At 43.5% G+C, this 23,229-nt stretch overlaps 1 protein-coding gene across 2 annotated transcripts in view; it reads right to left on the bottom strand.

Annotated features, from left to right (window-relative positions):
- The window catches only part of MDM4 (MDM4 regulator of p53), a 53,898-nt gene that overhangs the window by 23,215 nt on the left and 7,454 nt on the right, over positions 1–23,229 (bottom strand). For both annotated transcript variants that reach the window (XM_075853748.1, XM_075853750.1), the window contains exons 2-3: positions 19,638–19,752; positions 18,537–18,611 (exon numbers count right to left, since the gene is read on the bottom strand). In XM_075853748.1, coding sequence (XP_075709863.1) covers positions 18,537–18,611; positions 19,638–19,718 — 156 coding nt within the window. In that variant the 5' untranslated portion in view covers positions 19,719–19,752. The remainder of the gene's footprint in view (positions 1–18,536; positions 18,612–19,637; positions 19,753–23,229) is intronic.

The following is a 23,229-nucleotide window of genomic DNA, read 5'->3' as shown; positions in this document are numbered from 1 at the left end:
GCGATTTGTGAAATAATCTTCTTCTATCCTCCGCCCTCCTACATCTCTATGTGATAAATAAGGCCCACATATTTGGTATCCCCGTGCACGGGAGAAGTGGCAGAATGTGAACGGAGATTAATTTTGACCGTGGTCTATACCGTGTGTGAAAAATGCTGGTATAAACTGACGCATTTGCTAAAAAATTGCTAATTTTATTTTGATCCATCTTATTCAAGAAACTTTCAGAAGAAAACGGGACTGTCTAAAAATATGATAAACCCCTTGAAGGAAACCTTGTGGGGTCTACTTGTGTGAATGAAGTCATTTATGGGGTGTTTCTAATGTTTCAGCAGCATTAGGCCCCCCAGAAAACAGTATGCTGCTATAAAATCAAGTGCAGAATTCCTGGACCGAAAAGGCCAAAAAGCCTCCTTTTATGCCAAGCCCTGGCACATGCCCGTGAATAAAGCACACATATTTGGTATCCCCATGCACGGGAGAAGTGGAAGAACGTGAAAGGAGATGAATTTTGTCCGTGGTCCATTTTGTGTGTGAAAAAGCTAGCATAAACTGGCGCAATTGTTAAAAAAAAAAGGTAATTTTATTTTGTTCCATCTTATTCAAGAAACTTTCAGAAGAAAACTGGACTGTCTAAAAATATGATAAACCCCTTGAAGGAAACCTTGTGGGGTCTACTTGTGTGAATTAAGTCATTTATGGGGTGATTCTAATGTTTCAGCAGCATTACACCCCCCAGAAAACAGTATGCGGCTATAAAATCAAATGCAAAATTCCTGGACCAAAAAGCCTCCTTTTATGCCAAGCCCTGGCACATGCCCGCACAGCGAATAAGGCACACATATTTGGTATCCCCATGCACGGGAGAAGTGGAAGAACGTGAAAGGAGATGAATTTTGGCCGTGGTCTATACCGTGTGTGAAAAATACTAGCCTAAACTGACGCATTTGCTAAAAAAGTGCTGATTTTATTTTGTTCCATCTTATTCAAGAAACTTTCAGAAGAAAACTGGACTTGCTAAAAATATGATAAACCCCTTGAAGGAAACCTTGTGGGGTCTACTTGTGTGAATGAAGTCATTTATGGGGTGATTCTAATGTTTCAGCAGCATTAGGCCCCCCAGAAAACAGTATGCGGCTCTAAAATCAAATGCAAAATTCCTGGACCGAAAAGGCCAAAAAGCCTCCTTTTATGCCAAGCCCTGGCACATGCCCGCACAGTGAATAAGGCACACATATTTGGTATCCCCATGCACGGGAGAAGTGGAAGAACGTGAAAGGAGATGAATTTTGTCCGTGGTCTATACCGTGTGTGAAAAATACTAGCCTAAACTGACGCATTTGCTAAAAAAGTGCTGATTTTATTTTGTTCCATCTTATTCAAGAAACTTTCAGAAGATAACTGGACTTGCTAAAAATATGATAAACCCCTTGAAGGAAACCTTGTGGGGTCTACTTGTGTGAATGAAGTCATTTATGGGGTGTTTCTAATGTTTCAGCAGCATTAGGCCCCCCAGAAAACAGTATGCGGCTCTAAAATCAAATGCAAAATTCCTGGACCGAAAATGCCAAAAAGCCTCCTTTTATGCCAAGCCCTGGCACATGCCCGCACAGCGAATAAGGCACACATATTTGGTATCCCCATGCACGGGAGAAGTGGAAGAACGTGAAAGGAGATGAATTTTGGCCGTGGTCTATACCGTGTGTGAAAAATACTAGCCTAAACTGACGCATTTGCTAAAAAAGTGCTGATTTTATTTTGTTCCATCTTATTCAAGAAACTTTCAGAAGAAAACTGGACTTGCTAAAAATATGATAAACCCCTTGAAGGAAACCTTGTGGGGTCTACTTGTGCGAATGAAGTCATTTATGGGGTGATTCTAATGTTTCAGCAGCATTACACCCCCCAGAAAACAGTATGCGGCTATAAAATCAAATGCAAAATTCCTGGACCGAAAAGGCCAAAAAGCCTCCTTTTATGCCAAGCCCTGGCACATGCCCGCACAGTGAATAAGGCTCACATATTTGGTATCCCCATGCACGGGAGAAGTGGAAGAATGTGAAAGGAGATGAATTTTGTCCGTGGTCTATACCGTGTGTGAAAAATACTAGCCTAAACTGACGCATTTGCTAAAAAAGTGCTGATTTTATTTTGTTCCATCTTATTCAAGAAACTTTCAGAAGATAACTGGACTTGCTAAAAATATGATAAACCCCTTGAAGGAAACCTTGTGGGGTCTACTTGTGTGAATGAAGTCATTTATGGGGTGTTTCTAATGTTTCAGCAGCATTAGGCCCCCCAGAAAACAGTATGCGGCTCTAAAATCAAATGCAAAATTCCTGGACCGAAAATGCCAAAAAGCCTCCTTTTATGCCAAGCCCTGGCACATGCCCGCACAGCGAATAAGGCACACATATTTGGTATCCCCATGCACGGGAGAAGTGGAAGAACGTGAAAGGAGATGAATTTTGGCCGTGGTCTATACCGTGTGTGAAAAATACTAGCCTAAACTGACGCATTTGCTAAAAAAGTGCTGATTTTATTTTGTTCCATCTTATTCAAGAAACTTTCAGAAGAAAACTGGACTTGCTAAAAATATGATAAACCCCTTGAAGGAAACCTTGTGGGGTCTACTTGTGTGAATGAAGTCATTTATGGGGTGTTTCTAATGTTTCAGCAGCATTAGGCCCCCCAGAACACAGTATGCGGCTATAAAATCAAATGCAAAATTCCTGGACCGAAAAGGCCAAAAAGCCTCCTTTTATGCCAAGCCCTGGCACATGCCCGCACAGTGAATAAGGCTCACATATTTGGTATCCCCATGCACGGGAGAAGTGGAAGAATGTGAAAGGAGATTAATTTTGGCCGTGGTTCATACCGTGTGTGAAAAATGCTAGCATAAACCGACGCAATTGTTAAATTCTTGCATTTTTTTCCAATTTTGCCCACTTTAGTGAAAAAAAAAAAAATGATATATACTGACAAATGCCACTAAAACAAAGCCCTATCTGTCCTTTAAAAAGAGTGTAAAATTCAAAGATGAACTTTATTCACCTGCTGAGTTATAGTCATGTAAAGAAGCGCATAGCAAAATTGTGAAATTTGCTCTGGTCATTTAGCTGTAAAACAGCCTAGTCCTTAACCGGTTAAATATATTATTATAGCTCATGCACACGACGGTTGCTGCTTTAGGAACTCAAAACACGGTTCCTAGGAGCTTCAGTGCCGTCAGTTTGTATTTTTGCAGGTCCATACACTAGAATGAGTGAGACGGACCGAATACAGACAAAAATAGGACCAGTTCTATCATTTGCGGAACGTACACACAGATCGGCAGAGCATGGCCCCATAGAAGTAAATGGTTTAGTATGCTATCCACAAAAAAAAAACAACAAACACAGATAGTACACTGAAGAATACATTGGTCACATGCAACAGCCCTTAGGATAAGAACATACATCAGCACACAAGTTTTATTAGTGTCAATCTAGTGTTCAAACTATGAAACTGGTGCAATAAATGTCAATTTCGAAAGAAAACGGAATATACAACCAGGTAGGAGTACAGCAAGTATTGAAGTCACAATAAGAAACTAAGCGTAGGTGCTCTACTATGTACACAAGAGCAGTGTTGTCAAATTCTCATCTATTCATTTATTGTATAATACAGTTAGTTACTGGAAGCGGAACTGGGCTGTTTTGTCCTTAAGAGTGAATCAAATCATAACAGTTCTGTATATTCGCACATTGAAGTGGATGTAACTACCCATTCAGAATAACCTCAGGTTATACAGGATTGTTTTTCCAAGGTTGCAGCATTTGAGCAATTACGTTCAGAACTAGTCAATTCACCCATCAGAATCGCTTTAATAGCGTGTAAGGGATAACACATTGTCCTTAAAAAGGCTCTGCCACCAGATTATAAATGCCCTATCTTGTACATAATCCACTTCTCTCCACAACGCCCACTTGGTCAAAAAGTAAAAACACGCCCAGTTGGGCATTCAGAAAGTCATTAGCATAAAGCTAATATAGGTCATAACTCGTCATAAATTATCGTTTTTCTAGATAAAAAAACACACTGCTGTCATCTACATTACAGCGCCGATCACATCATGTACAATATAGGCCACTTATAATGTGGTGACAGAGCCTCTTTAAAATGGCTTTCCCAGCAGCAGCCTACGTAACTATCTCCATAGATGGCATTGAACTTGCGAACATAAATGAAACTTTTGATAAAAATGCACCATGTCGTCAATATTTAACCCCTTAAAAAGGGAACTGGTCATGTTGAAAATGCATAGACAAAACTTCAGAGCGTGTTGAACTAAAAGTGAGGCCTCAGGAGACGGTGCTGAATAAAAAAAAAAAGACTTCCCCACAGGAAGGCTTAACCCCTTCCCACGATTGGGCGTGACTGTACGACCGGAATCAAAGTGATTTCCCGCAATAGGGCGTACAGTTACGGCCAAGCTTTAAACTGTCACCATGTCAACAGACACGGTGACAGCGTCCTGATCGCAACTGTTCTAGACCGTTGCCGAGCAGGACTTGCAGCACAGAACCAATCAGAGTGGTCCTGTGCCTGCATGAGCTGTGATTGGCCAGTCAGTACTGACAAGCAAATCACAGTGCAGGAGGATTGTTTTTCCGGCATCTCCGGCTCTGACAAGCTCATTTCTGTCAGAGAGCGAGTCAGAAGCCAGTCAGAGGACAATGAAAGATTGTTAAAAAAAAACAAAACAAAAACACAGCGATCTGCTCCCGTTGTGCCCACTGACCAGTGATCACCCCCTTTGGTGCCCACTGGTTATAAAATATATAATTTCAGTCACCCACAGTGTCCTCCTGCCCTGTGATCTGTGCCCAGCTATCACCTGTCGCAGTACCTGTTCGCCATCACCCTGCTGTGTCCCTAGATTGCCCACTGCTCGAGTTCCTTGTTAGGGTGCAATGCCACGTCTCATTTAGTTTTCCCCCTGGTAGGTAGGGTACACTTACTCTTAGAATATAGCAGGGTCGCTGGTCTGTTCTCATTCCGCAGTTGAGAGCAGCGCTGTTTATTTTTTGTTAAAAAAAAAAGTTTTAAAAAAAAATTGTTCGTTATTAGCTGAACTAAATTATGGCCAAAAGAGTCTACACAGCCGAGGAAGCATATGAAATGCTGTGTTCCGATACGGACAGCGCAAGTGAAGGTGAAGCACAGTTCGTGCTTTCATCTGCATCTAGTGAGTCTATAACCCCCCCCCCCCACCCCGTCGGCGCAGAAGTGCCGTAGGTCATGCTTTGCCTGAGCCAACATGGAAAGCTGCGGACAATTATACCCCCCAGGTTCCTGAATTTACGGCCCCCTCAGGCATTCAAATTGACACTACGGATTTCAGCCCCATTGATTACTTGAAAGTTTTTTTTTTCCAGACGCCCTTTTAGATTTAACCCCTTCCCGACATCCGCCGTACATATACGGCGCACGCCAGGTGGGGGAATATGGAGCGGGCTCACGGGCCGAGACCGCTGCATAGAGCGAGTGTGTCGGCTGTGTGTTACAGCCAACACTTCCGGGTAACGAGCGGGATCCCGTTCGAGCGCGATCCCGTTTGTTTAACCCGTTAAACGCCGCTTTCAATAGCGATCGAGGCATTGAATTGACAAAAAACAGGGGGGCGTTGACTTGACTGACCAGGTCATAAAACCATACAGCGCCACGCGCAAGACCAGGGTATGGTATAAAAAGCTGTCTGTGCATCTTACACAAATGGCAGCATACAACGCCTTTGTCCTGTGCAGATATGCCGGCAGTGGGGATACGTTCCTGCAATTTCAGGAAAAAGTTATCAAGTTCCTGATATTTGCTGACCAGTTAGGAGATGGCAGTTCATCTGGTTCTTCCGTCAGCAGGATAATTCCCGGCCAGCATTTCCCCACAGAAATCCCCCACTGAAAAAAAACAGAAGCCCCCAAAAAAATGCTGTGTGTGCGCCAAGCGAGGCATTCGTAAGGACACCACATACCATTGTAAGACGTGTCCCACAAATCCCGGCCTGTGCATGAAAAAAAGTGTTTCAAAATATACCATACCTCCTTGGATTTTATATTTATTTATTCTTCATTCACCTTTTCTGTCTCCCATATTGGCCATGACCAATTATTAATATTTTTACGGACCAGCCCCATTTAAAATTTGTAAAAAAAATAAAATAAAACAAAACTAAAAATTCTCACTATACCAAGGACCCGAGTGAGTGTCTGTCTCGTCCAGTTTGCAAATCTGGGTGAGAGGAATAAATCCAGATGAGATTGGTTGTCTCAGCAAATCTTTTTTTGCTGAGGCCTTAGATTTATGTTTTGGGCTGGATTTTATGGAATGGTGGGTAGGTTGGTAGTGGGACCTGCCATTCCCTCTCCCTCCATTGCGGGTTTTCCAGGTTGTCCTCCGTCGTTACTAAAATTAAAGTATTTCTTATTATACCCCTAGATGAATACCTAGAGGGTTGTCACTTCACAATTTAAAAATTCTCACTATACCCCTAGATGAATACCTTGAAAGTTGTTACATTACAATCTAAATCTTCTCACTATACCGCTAGATGAATTCTTTGAGGGGTTTAGTTTCCTAAATGGGGTAACTTTTCTGGGTTTCTAATGTTTTGACACCCCAGAGCCTCTGTTTTCATGACACAGGGCAGTAAATGCCATCGTACTAGGCCTCAGATGTTGCATGGTGCTCTTTACCTTCTGAGCCCTGCCATGTGCTCAAACAGCAGTTTATCTCCACAAATGGGCTATTGCAGTTTTCAGGAGAAATTGCGTAACAAACTGTGGGTGCTTTTTCTCCTTTAACCCCTTGTGAAAATGATGAATTTGGGGCTAACGCAACATTTTCTTTGAAGAAAAAAATCTAAATTTTATTTTTTTACTGCCCAGTGTATGAAACACCTGTGGGGTCAAAATGCTCACTATACCACTTGAAAAATTCCTTGAGGGGTGTAGTTTCCCAAATGGAGTCACTTTTGGGGGGTTTCCACTGTACTGGCACCTTTACAAATGTGGCATGTTGCAGAGAAATCAATCCAGAAAAATCAGCGCTCCAAAAGCTAAATGGCGTGCCTTCCCTTCCGAGTCCTGCTGCTTGCCAAAACAGCCGTTTATGACCACATGTTTGGTATTTCCGTACTCTGGAGAAGTTGCTTTACAAATATTGGGGTGCTTTTCCTCATTTATTTGTGGAAAAAATTAAAAATTTTGAGGTAAACCTACATCTTATTGGAGAATAATGTAATTTTTCATTTTCACTGCCCAATTCTAATGAAATGTATGAAACCCCTGTGGGGTCAAAATGCTCACTACACCCCTAGATGATTTCCTCAAGGGCTGTAGTTTCCAAAATGGTGTATTTTTTGGGGTGTTTCCTTTGTTTCGGCACCACAAGACCTCTTCTAACCTGACATGGTGCCTGAAATATAATCTAAGAAAAAGAAGGCCCAAATATCCACTAGGTGCTCCTTTGTTTCTGAGGCTGGTGTTTCAGTCCATTAGCACACTAGGGCCACATGCGGGATATTTCTAAAAACTGCAGAATAAGGGAATTAAATATTCAGTTCTGTGTCTCTGGTAAAACCTTCAGTATTACAGGAAAAATTGATTCAAATAGAATTTCTGCAAAAAAAACAAATGAAATGTGCACATTTTCCTTCCACTTTGCTTTAATTCCTGTGAAACGCCTAAAGGGATAAAAAAACAACTTTCTAAATGCTGTTTTGAATACTTTGATGGGTGCAGTTTTTAAAGTGGGGTGATTTGTGGGGGTTTCTAACATACAAGGCCCTCAAAGCCACTTCACAACCGAACGGTTCCCTAAAAAAACTATGCAAACATAAAGTAGACATATGGGAAATGTTAGCTAGTAACTATTTTATGTGGTATAACTAACTATCTGTCTTACAAGCCGATACATTCGAATTTAGAAAATGCTAATTTTTTGCAAATTCTCTAAATTTTGGTGTTTTTCACACAAAAATATTGAATATATTGACCAAATTTTCTCACTACCATAAAGTACAATATGTCAAAAGAAAAAAAAATAAAATCTCAGAATCGCTTGGATAGGTAAAAGCATTCCCGAGTTATTACCACATATAGTAACACACGTCGGATTTAAAAAATGAGGCTCTGTCATTTGGTCCAAAAGTGGCTGCGTCCTTAAGGGGTTAAACTTGGTGGTAAATTTTAGTCAATATATGTTCCATTAAAAAAAAAAAAAAAAAACATAAAACACACTTTACCTTACATATCTTCCTTATGTAGACATTTTCTCATTCAATTTTAGTCTTTTAGGACTTTATAAATTCTACGTTTAATAGCAGTTTTTAAAATTTTACAAAAAAAAATTTCAAAAACCTTTAGCCACTAATTTAGTTCTGTAGTGGCTTTGAGGGGCCTGTAATTGGGAACTTTGTTACGCAAAGTGAAAACGAAATGAAAACATTTTATATTCTTTTTGCAGCAATTCCATTTTTATACATTTATTTCTGCAACACGGAGGAGCGCGGATATTGCTGGACTGGTTTTTGGGCTGCCATGTCGCTTTTGCAAATTCCGTGAGGTACCAGTACAGTGGAAATCCCCCAGAAGTTACACCATTTTGGAAACCACACCCATCAAGGAATTCATCTAGGGGTGTAGAGAGGTGTTTTTAAAAAAAAAATAAAAAAAATCATTAGAATGGGGCCGTAAAAAGTAAAAAAAAACACAAACATTTTTTCCTATAGTACAGTGCCTTGCAAAACTTTTTTCTGGCCACTCTTCTATAAAGCCACGCTCTGTGGAGTGTACGGCTTTTAGTGGTCCTATGGACAGATACTTCCTTCTAAGCTGTGGATATTTGGAGCTACTACAGGGCATCTCTGCGGAATCTCTGCATTCCTTCGCTGGGATTCAGTCATCCAGCAGAGTTGATGATTTTGGGGTAGATGTGCTTGAGCCATCCCCTTCCTGGCTCCAAATATTATGGCCTTGATAAACACCTCTTACAACAGAAGGAATGTTGCTGTCTGGCCTGCACATCGTGATAGCACAAACGTAAAACGGTGCCCAGAGGTCCCACTACATACTTTACAGCAGGGTAAAAATACTCCGCTTAGTATTTTTCAGGAGAACTTTTTGCCAAGGAGTAGGAGTAAGTCATTTACAGTAATTCAAATACGTAGTGTTGAAAACACGATATATATGCAGGGAAATATTACTATAACACTGCTTCCATGCATAAATAGAGAATTTAGGTACGGCTAAACCTACTTTACCACAGGTGACAGCGTCTCTAACCCGCACCATACACTACCAGTCATCCTCCACCATTAATTTGTGATGAAAAAGCATCTTACACCTCACATGGTTAAGTATGCATACAGCCTATACAGTTAGAGCGATTGTATATAGGACCCTGGTTATGGGGACAGTATAACGTTATTGTGGCTGTTTAGGGGCCTATACCATCCGGACGGGTTCCCTTTAAAATGCAAGTTGCTTATGCTATGATAAGATACGTAAAGTGATCTTAGCTGAAAATATAAAGTCCTTTATGAAAAAGAATAACCTCTTTATATGCTGTATTCGCATTTTATTTCCTTTATGCATATGCACAATAAAAGAGCAGCATATCTGATTAAGTGAGGGGGACAGATCACACTAAAAGTGCCACCATATATTATATATATATATATATATATATATATATATACACACACACACGCACGCACACGCACACGGGTGCTGAAAAGTCCTTGGCTTTGCAATCTTAATTTTTTTCACATCAATGAAAGTCAATTTGAAAGCTCAATGTTTGCAATACTTTGTGAGCAAGTATTGGCATGATCTCATTTTCGATTCTTATGATGCAGATTTGAAGACAAACATGGCGGAGTCTGCAGCAGATTTCACTGCAAAGGAGAGCAGGGCAGTTATGAAGTTCCTGGTAAACAGGATGTCGGCCAAAGACATTCACGGTGACACGGTGCAAACATTAGACGACAAGTGCCCTTCGTACTCCAGTGTGAAAAACTGGTGTTAAGGATCTGCCAGGCACAGCTTCTGTATCCACGCCCATAGGTAATCAGTCTGCACCTGAGTCTATGTCTCCGAGACTGACTCCATCTTCCACCACTCAGGATGGCAGGCTTAGGAGTGGGAGAGCCTATCACAGCCTGGCCAGACGGAGCTAGCTCCCGCCCTCTGTCTATTTATACCTGCCTTTCCTGTTCCTCCTTTGCTTGTGATTCTTCTCTGCTGGTTTCCTGGTCCTGCTGCAGCTTCTGTACTATTTGACCCTGCTTCATATGACCCTGGCTTGCTGAACTGCTCTCCTGCTCTGCGTTTGGCGCCTCGTGCTCTCCTGGTTTGGCTCGGCTCGTTCACTTCTCTTGTTGCTCGCAGTGTTGCCGTGGGCAACTGCCCTGTTTCCCTTTGTTCTGTGTTTCCTTGTCTGGTTGTCTGTCGTGCACTTACTGAGTGTGGGGACCATCGCCCAGTTGTACCCCGTCGCCTAGGGCAGGTCGTTGCAAGTAGGCAGGGACTGAGAGGCGGGTAGATTGGGGCTCACTTGTCTGTTTCCCTATCAGTCATTACAATTGGGTTTGCAAATGTGAAACCGGCCACTTCAATACCAACGATAAAGACCATTCCGGGAGACCTCCAGTGGTGACCATTCCAGAAACCATAGACGCCATCCATGACATGATTCTGGAAGACCATCGTATTTATTTCTGCTTTAAAGAGGCTCTGTCACCAGATTATAAGTGCCCTGTCTCCTACATAATCTGATCGGCACTGGAATGTAGATAACAGCAGTGCTTTTTATTTTGAAAAACGATCATTTTTGAGCAAGTTATGAGCAATTTTAGATTTAGTTTCTTAATGCCCAACTGGGCGTGTTTTTACTTTTGACCAAGTGGGTGTTGTAAAGAAGTGTATGGGGCTGACCAATCAGTGACCAATCAGTGTCATACACTTCTCATTGTTCCAGCCCAGCATGATCCACAGCACAGTGAGATTGTGCAGTGAAGGAAGCTGGGCTGGAACAATGAGAAGTGTATGACACTGATTGGTCACTGATTGGTCAGCCTCACACACTTCTTTACAACACCCACTTGGTCAAAAGTAAAAACACGCCCAGTTGGGCATTAAGAAACTAAATCTAAAATTGCTCATAACTTGCTCAAAAATGATAGTTTTTCAAAATAAAAACCACTGCTGTTATCTACATTACAGCGCCGATCAGATTATGTAGGAGATAGGGCACTTATAATCTGGTGACAGCGCCTCTTTAAAGGGAATGTGTTGCTAGCAAAAAATGTTTTTTTTTTAGTTAAACAATTAGTGTGTAGGTGATTAAACATTGTTCTAATTTGTTTTTTTTTCACAAGTCAGGAAATACTATAAATTAGATTCTAATTTATAATATTTCCCAGTGCTCGTCACTAGATGGAGCAATTCCCAAAATTGCAGCATTGGCATGTGGTAAAGCAACCACATTGCTTTATGCTGCAAAATTGGAAAAAACTCACTCGCTCTAGTGAGCTCTCAGAATCCCCCCCCCCTCCTTTATCCTGGCTAGTGCCGGGAGAAACGAGGGGATTGAACGGTCAAACCTCCTACACTGTGTGTCGCCATTTTTTGAGCTAACACACAGTGTAGTAGGTTTACATACAGTAGTTAACACACACTGAAACACGAACATACATAGAAATAACTTACCTGCTCCTGCCGCCGCCGCTCCGTCTGCTGCTCCAAGTGCACAGGTCCGGAAGCCGCGACAGGAAGTAGTAATCTTACTGTCCGGCCGCGACTTCCGGTCCACAGGAAAATGGCGCTGGACGGCGCACAGTTCAACTTGGACTGTGTGGGAGCGGCGCATGCGCCGTTCCCACAGAGACGGCATACACCATAGTGAATGGAACGGGCCCCGTTCGCATTCACTATGGGACTGTATGTGCCGTATTCCATGTCTGTATGTGTCGTTAATCGACACATACAGAAATGGAAAAAAAATGGCAGCCCCCATAGGGAAGAAAAAGTTAAAAAATAAAAAAAAAGTAAAACACAAAAACACACAAATAAATATAAACGTTTTTAATAAAACACTAAAATCAAATGGATATAAAAAAAATTTTTGGGGTGACACTGTTCCATTAAAGATAGCCGAGGCTCTGAACATTACCAGAGACAGTGGGGTCCATAATTCACAATCCTCTGGACACGATAGTCTGCCAAGTAGGTCCCAAAATGTTTGTCAGCACATCAAAAGCGAGCCCGAGTGCAAGCCTCCAGGGGAATTCTGCAGAGTTTTCGGCAGGACGACGATGCTTTTCGGTCTTGACTGGCGACGATGGATGAGAAGTGGATTTTTGTGTATGATCCTAAGTCAGAAGAGCAGTGAAAACAATGGAGACACAGTGGTTCCCCATGTCCAAAAAAGTCCAGGGTGCAGTAGTCATAATCTAAGGTGATGGAGTCTGTCTTCTGGGATAAAGATGGGATACGGCTTGTGAACTACCTTCCAAAGGGGTCTACCATCACAGCTGTGTATTTTACAACACTTCTGGATAAATTGAAGGAGGCATTGAAGTAAAACAGTGGAAAGTTGACCCAAGTTGTCGTATTCTTGCATGACAATGCCTCCTCCCACACAGCAGCCATCATCCAGAAAACACTGGCTGACCTGGGCTTCGAGGTCTTGGATCATCCTTCTTATTTGAAGAAACACCTCAGAGGAACCAAATTCGACTCCATTTCTAACAGTTGCAGCGGCTAATGCCTGGTTTGCCGCCCAACCAAAGGAATTCTATCAGGATAAGTTGAAGTAGCAACAACACAGTCAGAAGTGCATTGATATTCAAGGGGGAATATGTAGAATGACTGAAAATTCTGAGAGTTCTATCACAAATTTTTGTTGTTAAAACCTAGGACTTCTCAGCACCCCCTCGTATATAATGTAGGAAAGATTCTGTTGCCATGCTCAAAAGCAGGAGGGTGGCATTAGCAATGTAAACCATCAGGTTGGTGCTGTGCAACGTTTACACGAGGGAAGTAAATCACATTGATTAAAGGGAATGTGTTGCCAGAAAAACATGTTTTTTTTAAAAAAATTAAACATTTAGTGTGTGGGTGATTAAACATTGTTCAAATTTTTTTTATTTTTTTGCACGAGTCCAGGAAATATTATAAATTTTTTCTAATTTATAATACTACCCATTTTTGGTCACTAGATGGAGCTAGTTCCCAAAATTGCAGCATTGCAACATTGGGTTAAAAGCCCTCGCTCTAGTGAGCTCTCAGCATCCCCCCCTCCTTTATCCTGGCTAGTGCCGGGATAAACGAGGGGTTTGAAAGGTTTAACCTCCTACACTGTGTGTCGCCATTTTTTGAGGTAACCCACAGTGTAGTAGGTTTACATACAGTAGTAAACACACACAAACACTAACATACATTGAAATCTCTTACCTGCTCCTGCCGCCGCGGCTCCCTCCGGCCCGTCCGCTCCCTTTGCTGCCGCTGTTCCATGTGCACAAGTCCGGAAGCCGCGACCGGAAGTAGTAATATTACTGTCCGGCCGCGACTTCCGGTCCACAGGAAAATGGCGCCGGACGGCGCCAATTTCGAATAGGACTGTGTGGGAGCGGCGCATGCGCAGTTCCCACACAGACGCCGTACACGGCAGTCAATGGGACGGGAGCCGTTCGCAGTCCCCATGGGACTGTGGCTGCCGTATTCCATGTCTGTGTGTGTCGTTAATCGACACACACAGAAATGGAACAAAAAATGGCAGCCCCCATAGGGAAGAAAAAGTGTAAAAATAAGAAACAGTAAAACACAAACACACAAATGAAAATAAACGTTTATATTAAGGCACTAACATCTTTAACATATAAAAAAATTATTTGTGATGACACTGTTCCTTTAAGCAGATTTACTGATTACCAGTCACCATCAGAATCACGGCGCCGTGGCATTCACCATAACCTCTCACTGGTTGTGTTGTACATTATCCTGCAGCCTGCCCAAAAAGATCCATCGGCTGCAGTTTGCTCGTCAAAGAGAAAGCTCATTACAAGCCGCCTATCATTGGTTGCAAGGAAGGGGCTTTTATTCACTCTCCTGCCCGGCTGCACATTGTTGTAGCGCTGCGACGCTCCTCAATAGAGGGTTCCGTATCACGCACAGAAACACAGACGGTTTTTATAGCGTAAAACTGTATTGTGACCTCTGACAGTGCCATCTGTACGATGTGCACAGCCAGATTTTTGTACCATGGGATGTGGCTATACGGTTAATCTGTGTATTGACCAAAATATCCGCTGTCCAGTATTACCTAATCTTTGGCTTTTTCACTAGCTCCATATGCAGCACAAGGCCCCAAAATGTCATCATCTCCACTGCATCTACGGGGTCCAGCTGTGGAGTCTAGCAAATGACGACGTCGTGTTTTATGCGAGAAACTGCTGGGTGTATAAATGAGTTTTGGCCATCATTTTGCATCATTGCATTTCAAGAGTCAGAACGCTTTAATTTTTCTGTCAGCCATATGAGGGCTTTTTTTTTTGCAATAGTTAATTTGGGTTTAGTTTTTACATTGTTCATTGCGCGGTATTAAGGACACGTTAACTCTGCTGGGCAGTAGGATTACAGCAATACCTCCCCCAGAAGACTACCCCTTTGAGAAGACCCCCTCACCCAGACCAAACTAAGTTTTCCTGACCTATTTTCTCCACCACTGTATAGTCTATGGAAGCTACCCCTCCATAAGCAGACCCACTAATCTGACCAAAGTACACTTTAACACCAAAAAAGGCCATACTTACAAATGGACACAGCCAGGTCAGAAACGCTGATGGAGTGAGCAGGTGCTTTAAATAATAATAGCCACTCCCACTAGTCTTGAGGGGAGTGGTGTGTGGTGCATGGGATGTGTAGTAAGAAATAATAAATGAATAGTGTATGTGCAAGTGTAATAATATAAGTGAAATATAGGGGGCAGTAATGAGTAAAGTGCCTCAATACAAATAAATGAATAATGGGGTGCAAGTGTGTATCCCTCCACACACCACTCCCCTCAAGACTAGTGGGAGTGGCTATTATTATTTAAAGCACCTGCTCACTATCCTTCATTGGCGTTTCTTACCTGGCTGTGTCCATTTGTAAGTATGGCCTTTTTTGGTGTTTTTGTATATGTCCCCTTGGTTTTATCTGTTTTGTCTGTGCATCAGGAGCTTTTCGTTCCAGTTAGGGAGTTAGGGACTCGCAAGTCTGGGGATCCTTGTCGTGGATTGCGAGCTTGCGTCCTTTTGGCCAAAATGATCACTAATACCCCAGGTATTTTTCATTATTACGTATATTCGCTTCTCTTGGACACAGCCGGGTCTTTGATGCTGGGAGAGCATGGTGTGTTGTTGTTTGGCCTAGCAAGCAGGGTAGCCCGCTCTATGAATTATCAAGGCGTCACAAATAGGCTTCTACCTGCTATACACGTTGTGCCTCATGACTTACACACTATCCCTCCATGTTTCACACACTTGCATCCCATTATTCATTTATTTGTATTGAGGCACTTTACTCATTACTGCCCCCTATATTTCACTTATATTATTACACTTGCACATACACCATTTATTATTTCTTACTACACATCCCATGCACCACACACCACTCCCCTCAAGACTAGTGGGAGTGGCTATTATTTAAAGCACCTGCTCGCTATCCTTCATCGGCGTTTCTGATCTGGCTGTGTCCATTTGTAAGTATGGCCTTTTTTGGTGTTTTTGTATATATGTCCCCTTGGTTTTATCTGTTTTCTCCAAAGTACACTTTCTAGCAAATCTTGCAGTGGGAACCCCTTTGAAAAGAGCACAAATTGGACTTAAATGCACCGTAAATCATCTTGATGTGGGTACTCGCCATGCCTACCGCAGTGAACAATGGGGTCTCAACTCTTGAGTCCGCAACACTCACATGCAATAAGTATATGGCTATCCGCGTTAACCGCTCTGCATACATGACGTAACTCATGTCATGGGGTGCGAAGGGATTAAATTATCGAAATTAGAAGCAGGCTGCAAGCGATTGTGCCATATCATGCATACTGTCCATAGCAAAAACAGGGCTTAAATATCAGCTAAATGAAGGTGCCTCCTATCTGCTCTTAACCCCTTAGTGAGGCAATTATAGGCCCTAATGACCAAGCTATTTATTTTTATTTTTTTCGTTTTTCCATTGTCGCATTCAAAGAAATAGAACTTATTTTTCCGTCGACATAGCTGTATGAGGACTTTTTTTTTTGCGGGATTAGTTTTACTTTTTAATGGCACCATTTTGGGGTACATATTTTTTTTATTAACTTATTTTTTGGGGGGGGGGGGGGGAATAGAAGAAAAACAAACCTGAAATTCCACCATTGTTCTAGGAGTTTTAAATTGACGCAGTTCACTGTGCGGCGTAAATAACACGTTACCTTTATTCTATGGGTCGGTACGATTACGACGATACCACTTATGTAGATGCCTTTTTTTATGTTTTACGACTTTGCACAATAAAAAAAGTCATTTGTTTTTGCATCGTCGCTTTCCAAGAGGCGTAATTATTATTTTTTCCCATCAATGTAGTGATTTTTTTGTGCTTGTTTTTGCGGGACGAGACGTAGTTTAGATTGGTACTGTTTTGGGGGTACATTGGACTTATTGATTCATTTTTATTATGACTTTTGTGGGCAATGGAAAAAAAAACAGCAATTTCGCCATTGTTTTTTTATGGTGTTCACCTTGCGGTTTAAATCACATATTAACTTTATTGTTAGTCATTATGGTCGCGGCGATACCATATATGTGTACTTTTATTTATTTTGTACACTTTTACTAAATAAAACCACTTTTTATGGAATATAAAATTATTTATTTTTTTACTGTCATTTTTATTTCACATTACTGACTTATTATTTTAGTCCCACTAGGGGACTTTACTATGCGATCTTTAGTTCGCTGCAATAATGCTTTGGTATACTTAGTACACCAGAGCATTGTTGTCGGTCAATCTACTAGGACGAGCCTCTGGCACATCCTAATAAGCATATGCCCAGGGCAGACCTGTGAAAAGGCGTGGTCACTAAGTGGTTAAACAAAATTGGTTATTACAGAGAAACGTCAGCTTTATCTATGCAATTCATTTCATTAAGTACATCATAATCTTTCATGAGCAATTTGTTTTTAACCACTTCCACAATCACAGTCAGTCAGTAGCTTTTTGTCAGATTGCTTTTAATAGCACATACCTCTACTAATGTGGAGGTGTATGAATAGAATTTTATTTCATTACTATATCACTATAGATCTTACTGCAAGTAAAAATAAAAAAACCAAAAGGCTATTTACACCTCTGAAAACGCTGTGATTGGTGCAACTTTGTATATAGAGTAGCTGTATCGTGCGCTGAAACGTGTATTCGTCATGTCACCGGGACTGATAGGTTGAGTGACAGCAACATGTTCGCATCATGGAAGTTTGCATGTTTTGTTTTATGAAACTCTTGTTACATATCTCTATTTTTCCTATTTTTGGAATCACATAACATGTTTGCATCAATCGAATTAAGATTTTTTTATTTTTTTATGCATAGACAAGACTTGAGAACGGTCCAGGAAGGACCGAAATGTCATTAAATTGTCTTCATGGATATGTCACGTGAATATCGAAATACTATACGAGTTACTTTTTTGGGTGGACGAATACAAATAAAACCTGACTATCATTGCAAGCAAAGGCCTTTTGCGGCCGCAATATAGTCATTTTTAAGGACTCATTCATGTCTATGGCCCCATGCACATGACTGTGGTTTACACGGATCAGTGTGGGGACCGCAAAAACTCAGGACAAGTCATTTTACGGTCCAGCTTTGCGGATTCCATACTAAATCATGGAGAATCTGTGAGCTCTGCTGACACACAGATGCACAACAAAGGTTTAATGCGATCCGATGCACCGGAACGGACCCGTAGTTTTGCGAACCGCATAACCAACGCGGTTGTGTGCATGAGGCCAAAGAATGCTGTGGATTTCATTACAATGACAACGGATATGTGAACCCAGACTAATATTGATTACTAAGGCCTCATTCACACGACCGTGCTCGTAATTACGAGCACGGCCGGGCACGGGCAGCCGGCCGTTTTTCCGAGCCGTGCTCCCATTATAAAGTATAGTAGCTCGGCCCGTAAAATAAAAAAATAGAACATGTTCTATCTTTTTAACAGCACGGGCACCTTCCCGTGAGAAAACGGGAAGGTACCCATGGCTAACAAAAGTCTATGGGCCCGTTATTTCGGGTCGTAATTACGACCCGCAATAACGGGTGTTTTTACGGTCGTGTGCATGAGGCCTTAGGCCAGATGATGATAATAAGGATAGTGATAATAATATTATTAATAATAATCTGTCAAGGATTATTGCAGATACACATCAATAAAGGAGAATCAGAGGGAGAGATAGAAATGCTCACCTGCTTTAGGGTAAATGTATCTCCCTTTGCCCCTGCTGTATGCAGAAGCTTCAGTAGAGCTGGTTGTGGTCGTACCTAGAACATGCCGAGAAAAGGGGAGGGGGAAGTCCACAAGATTACTCAAGGTTACGTTATGGGCAATCAAAAGCCCTCCATTACTAGGCACCGCCTAAAACAGGAGGTATTTGTAGGTTCTCTCATATTAGAACAGTGGATGAAGCCATTCCGATAACTATGCAGCCACAACACTTGTTTGTTTCATAGTGGGTTCTTCTGAACAGCTTAGGCCGTGTTCACATCAGCATTGCCATTCCGTTGAGGGGGTTCCGTCGGAGGTTTCCGTCGGGTTAACCCCTCAACGGAATCAATAACGCTATGGATTCCGTCAAAACAATGGAACCCTGTCACAACGGTGACAAACGGCGTTTCCGTTACCATTGAGATCAATGGTGAGGGAACCGGAAGCGAAGGTTTCAGTTTGCCTTTTCGTTGAAGGGTTAATCTGACGGAAACCTCCAACGGAACCCCTCAACAGGAGCAGCATTTTTCATCAGTAATTACAGACCCATTCATTTCTATTGGCCACGGACACCTTTCAGTAGGCTTACTGATGGGTGTCCCTGCTGAAAAAATTATAGAACCCGTCCTATTCTTGTCAGTAAGTACGGCACGGACTCTCCCATAGAAGTCTATGGGAGCTTCAGTAAACACAGGCGGTATAAGGAGGTGCATCCGTATACCGTCCGTACTTATGGAAGTGTTGCTATGCAACATGCTGCTGACATCATTTGCATCCTCCATCTTTTTTCACAGACCCGTATATACGGACATCATTCCGTATAAACGGATGAAACACGGACGTCTACTGATCTGTATATACGGACAGTATTTCGGGATAGATGAAAATACTGTCGTGTGCATGGGGCCTAAATGTTTTTAGTGGAGCAGTTACCGCAAAACTAGAAAAAAATCCTGTAAGCAGGGTTCTCTTGCACAAACCTATTTAAATATATAAAAAGCATCATTTACTAAAAAAAATGTCTGTCATGTTTATTACATGAAAAGCAGACTTAAGCTTCCCTATGAGCTGTTGTCACATACCGCATTCCCCTCGGTGTCCTGTATGCTACGATTAGACGGGTTTAGTCCCAGCAGCTGATGCGAGGAGGTAGACGTTGACATTTTGGCAGTGTCAAAGCGGTCTGTAAATGTGTACCTACAGAAGAGGAAAAATAAAAATAAACCACATCACAAACATCCATAAATTCTCGTCAGCACAGAGATTGTCTTGCCCCACACAGACCACCAGGTGGAGTGCTTTATTACTGTACATTCTTCTTATGTAACAAGTACAGGATTGCAGCCATATCGTGGATTTGAAGGGAGTCCCCTGGGAATGTACCGCTGCACACAGAACAACCCATGACATGCCATGGCATGCATAAATATCCATTGTATTCCAGGGGTCATGCCAACTGACAGTTAGCATAAATAGCACTCTAACGTGGAACAGAATCGTGACTAAAGCCAAGACATTAATAGAATATTTAATCAGAAGACAAGCTGCTAGTTGATGTAAAAAACAAGAAACAAAAATATATACAAAGAAAATATAGCAGAATGTTCTGATGTAGCGACACATGTGAGACGATAACTGCAGCATAAATCCTATGGATGGGGTTTCAATTAGGGCTTATTTAGACGAACGTGTAATACGTCCGTGCAACGCGCGTGATTTTCACACGCCTCGCACGTACCTATGTTAGTCTATGGGGCGGTGCAGACTGTCCGTGAGTTTCACACAGCGTGTTTCCGCTGCGTAAAACTCACGACATGTCCGATATTTGTGCGTTGTTCGCGCATCATGCACCCATTGACGTCAATGGGTGCGTGAAAATCACGCGCAGCACACAAACGCACTTCCGTGTGACGTGCGTGATTCGCGCAACAGCAGTCAAAAGTATGAATGAAAACAGAAAAGCACCACGTGCTTTTCTGTTTACAAACAGTGTCATAATGATGACGGCTGCGCTAAAATCACGCAGCCACGCATCATACGCGGCTGACACACGGAGCTGTTAAGTGCCTTTTGCGCACGCAAAACGCACACGCTCGTGTAAATCTGGCCTTAAGGTAAATCTTTCTAGAAGGCTGTATTCACACAGCCATTGTTGCTGACAGCTACGAAAAACGTTGTAGGTATTGTAAAACGCGGCGCTACTAATTCTCCTTGCGGAGACCCAACTGATACATGGAACATTGCTCGAGACTCCCTAAGTCTTGGCAGCTCCTGAGCGAAGGAGTTAGGGAGCAGGGTGAGTCTCCATCAATGGTGGGGGATCTGATAACCAAAAGTAATACCCTCAGTAAACGCCAATATAGCGACTAAATAAGAGAAGAAAACTTATTTTAAATTTTCTAAATACTATATTACAAGTACACCAATAAAATAGACAGTTAGGGTATGTTCACACGCACTGTTTTCAGACGTAATTTGGGTGTTTTTTACGCCTCGAATTACGCCTGAAAAAACGCCCCTAATACGCCTACAAACATCTGCCCGTTGCTTTCAATGGGTTTTACAATGTTCTGTTCCCACGAGGCTTAATTTTACGCGTCGCTGTCAAAATACGGCGAAAAAGAAGTGCATGTCACTTCTTGGGCCATTTTTGGAGCCATTTTCCATTGAAACACAGCTCCAATAACGGCTGTAATTACAACGCGAAAAACGCTAGTTGTTAAAAAAACCTTCTGAAATTCAGGAGCTGTTTTCGCTTGAAAACAGCTCTGTAATTTCAGTCACTGCATGTGAACATACCCTTATAAACACCAATTATAGGCATCAATGAAAGAATCCCTCATTACACCACTGTCCCTATAGATGGCGCCACACAGACCGCCCCCCCCATAGATGGCGCCACACACGGCCGCCCCGTAGATGGCGCCACACACGGCCACCCCCCCCCGTAGATGGCGCCACACACGGCCGACCCTCCCCCGTAGATGGCGCCACACACTGCCGACCCCCCCCGTAGATGGCGCCACACACGGCCAACCCCCCCCCCGTACATGGCGCCACACACGGCCGACCCCCCCCCCGTACATGGCGCCACACACGGCCGACCCCCCCCCCCCTGTACATGGCGCCACACACGGCCGACAACCCCCCCGTAGATGGCGCCACACACGGCCACCCCCCCCCCCCCGTAGATGGCGCCACACGCGGCCGGCCGCCCCCCCCGTAGATGGCGCCACACACGGCCGGCCGCCCCCCCCCCGTAGATGGCGCCACACACGGCCGACCCCCCCCCCCCCGTAGATGGCGCCACACACAGCTCCCCACCTGTAGATATTGCTGACACAGCCCCCCCGATCGTATATACCGCCACACAGCCCCCCCCCACCTTCTATATACCGCCACACAGCCCCCCCCACCTTCTATATACCACCACACAGCCCCCCCCACCTTCTATATACCGCCACACAGCCCCCCCCCCCACCTTCTATATACCGCCACAGTCCCCCCCACCTTCTATATACCGCCACACAGCCCCCCACCTTCTATATACCGCCACACAGCCCCCCACCTTCTATATACCGCCACACAGCCCCCCACCTTCTATATACAGACACAGAGCCCGCCCCCCCTTCTATATACCGACACAGAGCCCGCCCCCCCTTCTATATACCGACACAGAGCCCGCCCCCCCTTCTATATACCGACACAGAGCCCGCCCCCCTTCTATATACCGACACACAGCCCCCCCTCTATATACCGACACACAGCCCCCCCTCTATATACCGACACACAGCCCCCCCCTCTATATACCGACACACAGCCCCCCCCCTCTATATACCGACACACAGCCCCCCCCTTCTATATACCGACACACAGCCCCCCCCCCCCTTCTATATACCGACACACAGCCCCCCCCCCTTCTATATACCGACACACAGCCCCCCCCTTCTATATACCGACACACAGCCCCCCCCCCTTCTATATACCGACACACAGCCCCCCCTTCTATATACCGACACACAGCCCCCCCTTCTATATACCGACACACAGCCCCCCCTTCTATATACAGACACACAGCCCCCCCTTCTATATTACCGACACACAGCCCCCCCTTCTATATTACCGACACACAGCCCCCCTTCTATATTACCGACACACAGCCCCCCCTTCTATATTACCGACACACAGCCCCCCCTTCTATATTACCGACACACAGCCCCCCCTTCTATATTACCGACACACAGCCCCCCCTTCTATATTACCGACACACAGCCCCCCTCCTTCTATATACCGACACACAGCCCCCCCCTTGTATATACTGTCACACAGCTCCCCCCCCCTTGTATATACTGTCACACAGCTCCCCCCCCCTTGTATATACTGTCACACAGCTCCCCCCCCCTTGTATATACTGTCACACAGCTCCCCCCCCTTGTATATACTGTCACACAGCGCGCCCCCCCCCTTGTATATACTGTCACACAGCCCCCTCTCATATATATAGTGACACACAGCTCCCCACCAGTGTATATAGTGCTACACAGCAATCCTCCCAGTGGATATAATGCTACACAGCAATCCCCCCACGTATATAGTGCCACATAGCCGGCCCCCCACAAAAAAATAAAAATCTTGTACTTACATTGCCAAATTCCCATGACAAACAGAGCACTG

Source organism: Rhinoderma darwinii, chromosome 2 (genome assembly GCF_050947455.1).
Source record: "Rhinoderma darwinii isolate aRhiDar2 chromosome 2, aRhiDar2.hap1, whole genome shotgun sequence".
NCBI classification, from domain to species: Eukaryota; Metazoa; Chordata; class Amphibia; order Anura; family Rhinodermatidae; genus Rhinoderma; species Rhinoderma darwinii.
This window is presented reverse-complemented; position numbering and strand designations above follow the sequence as displayed.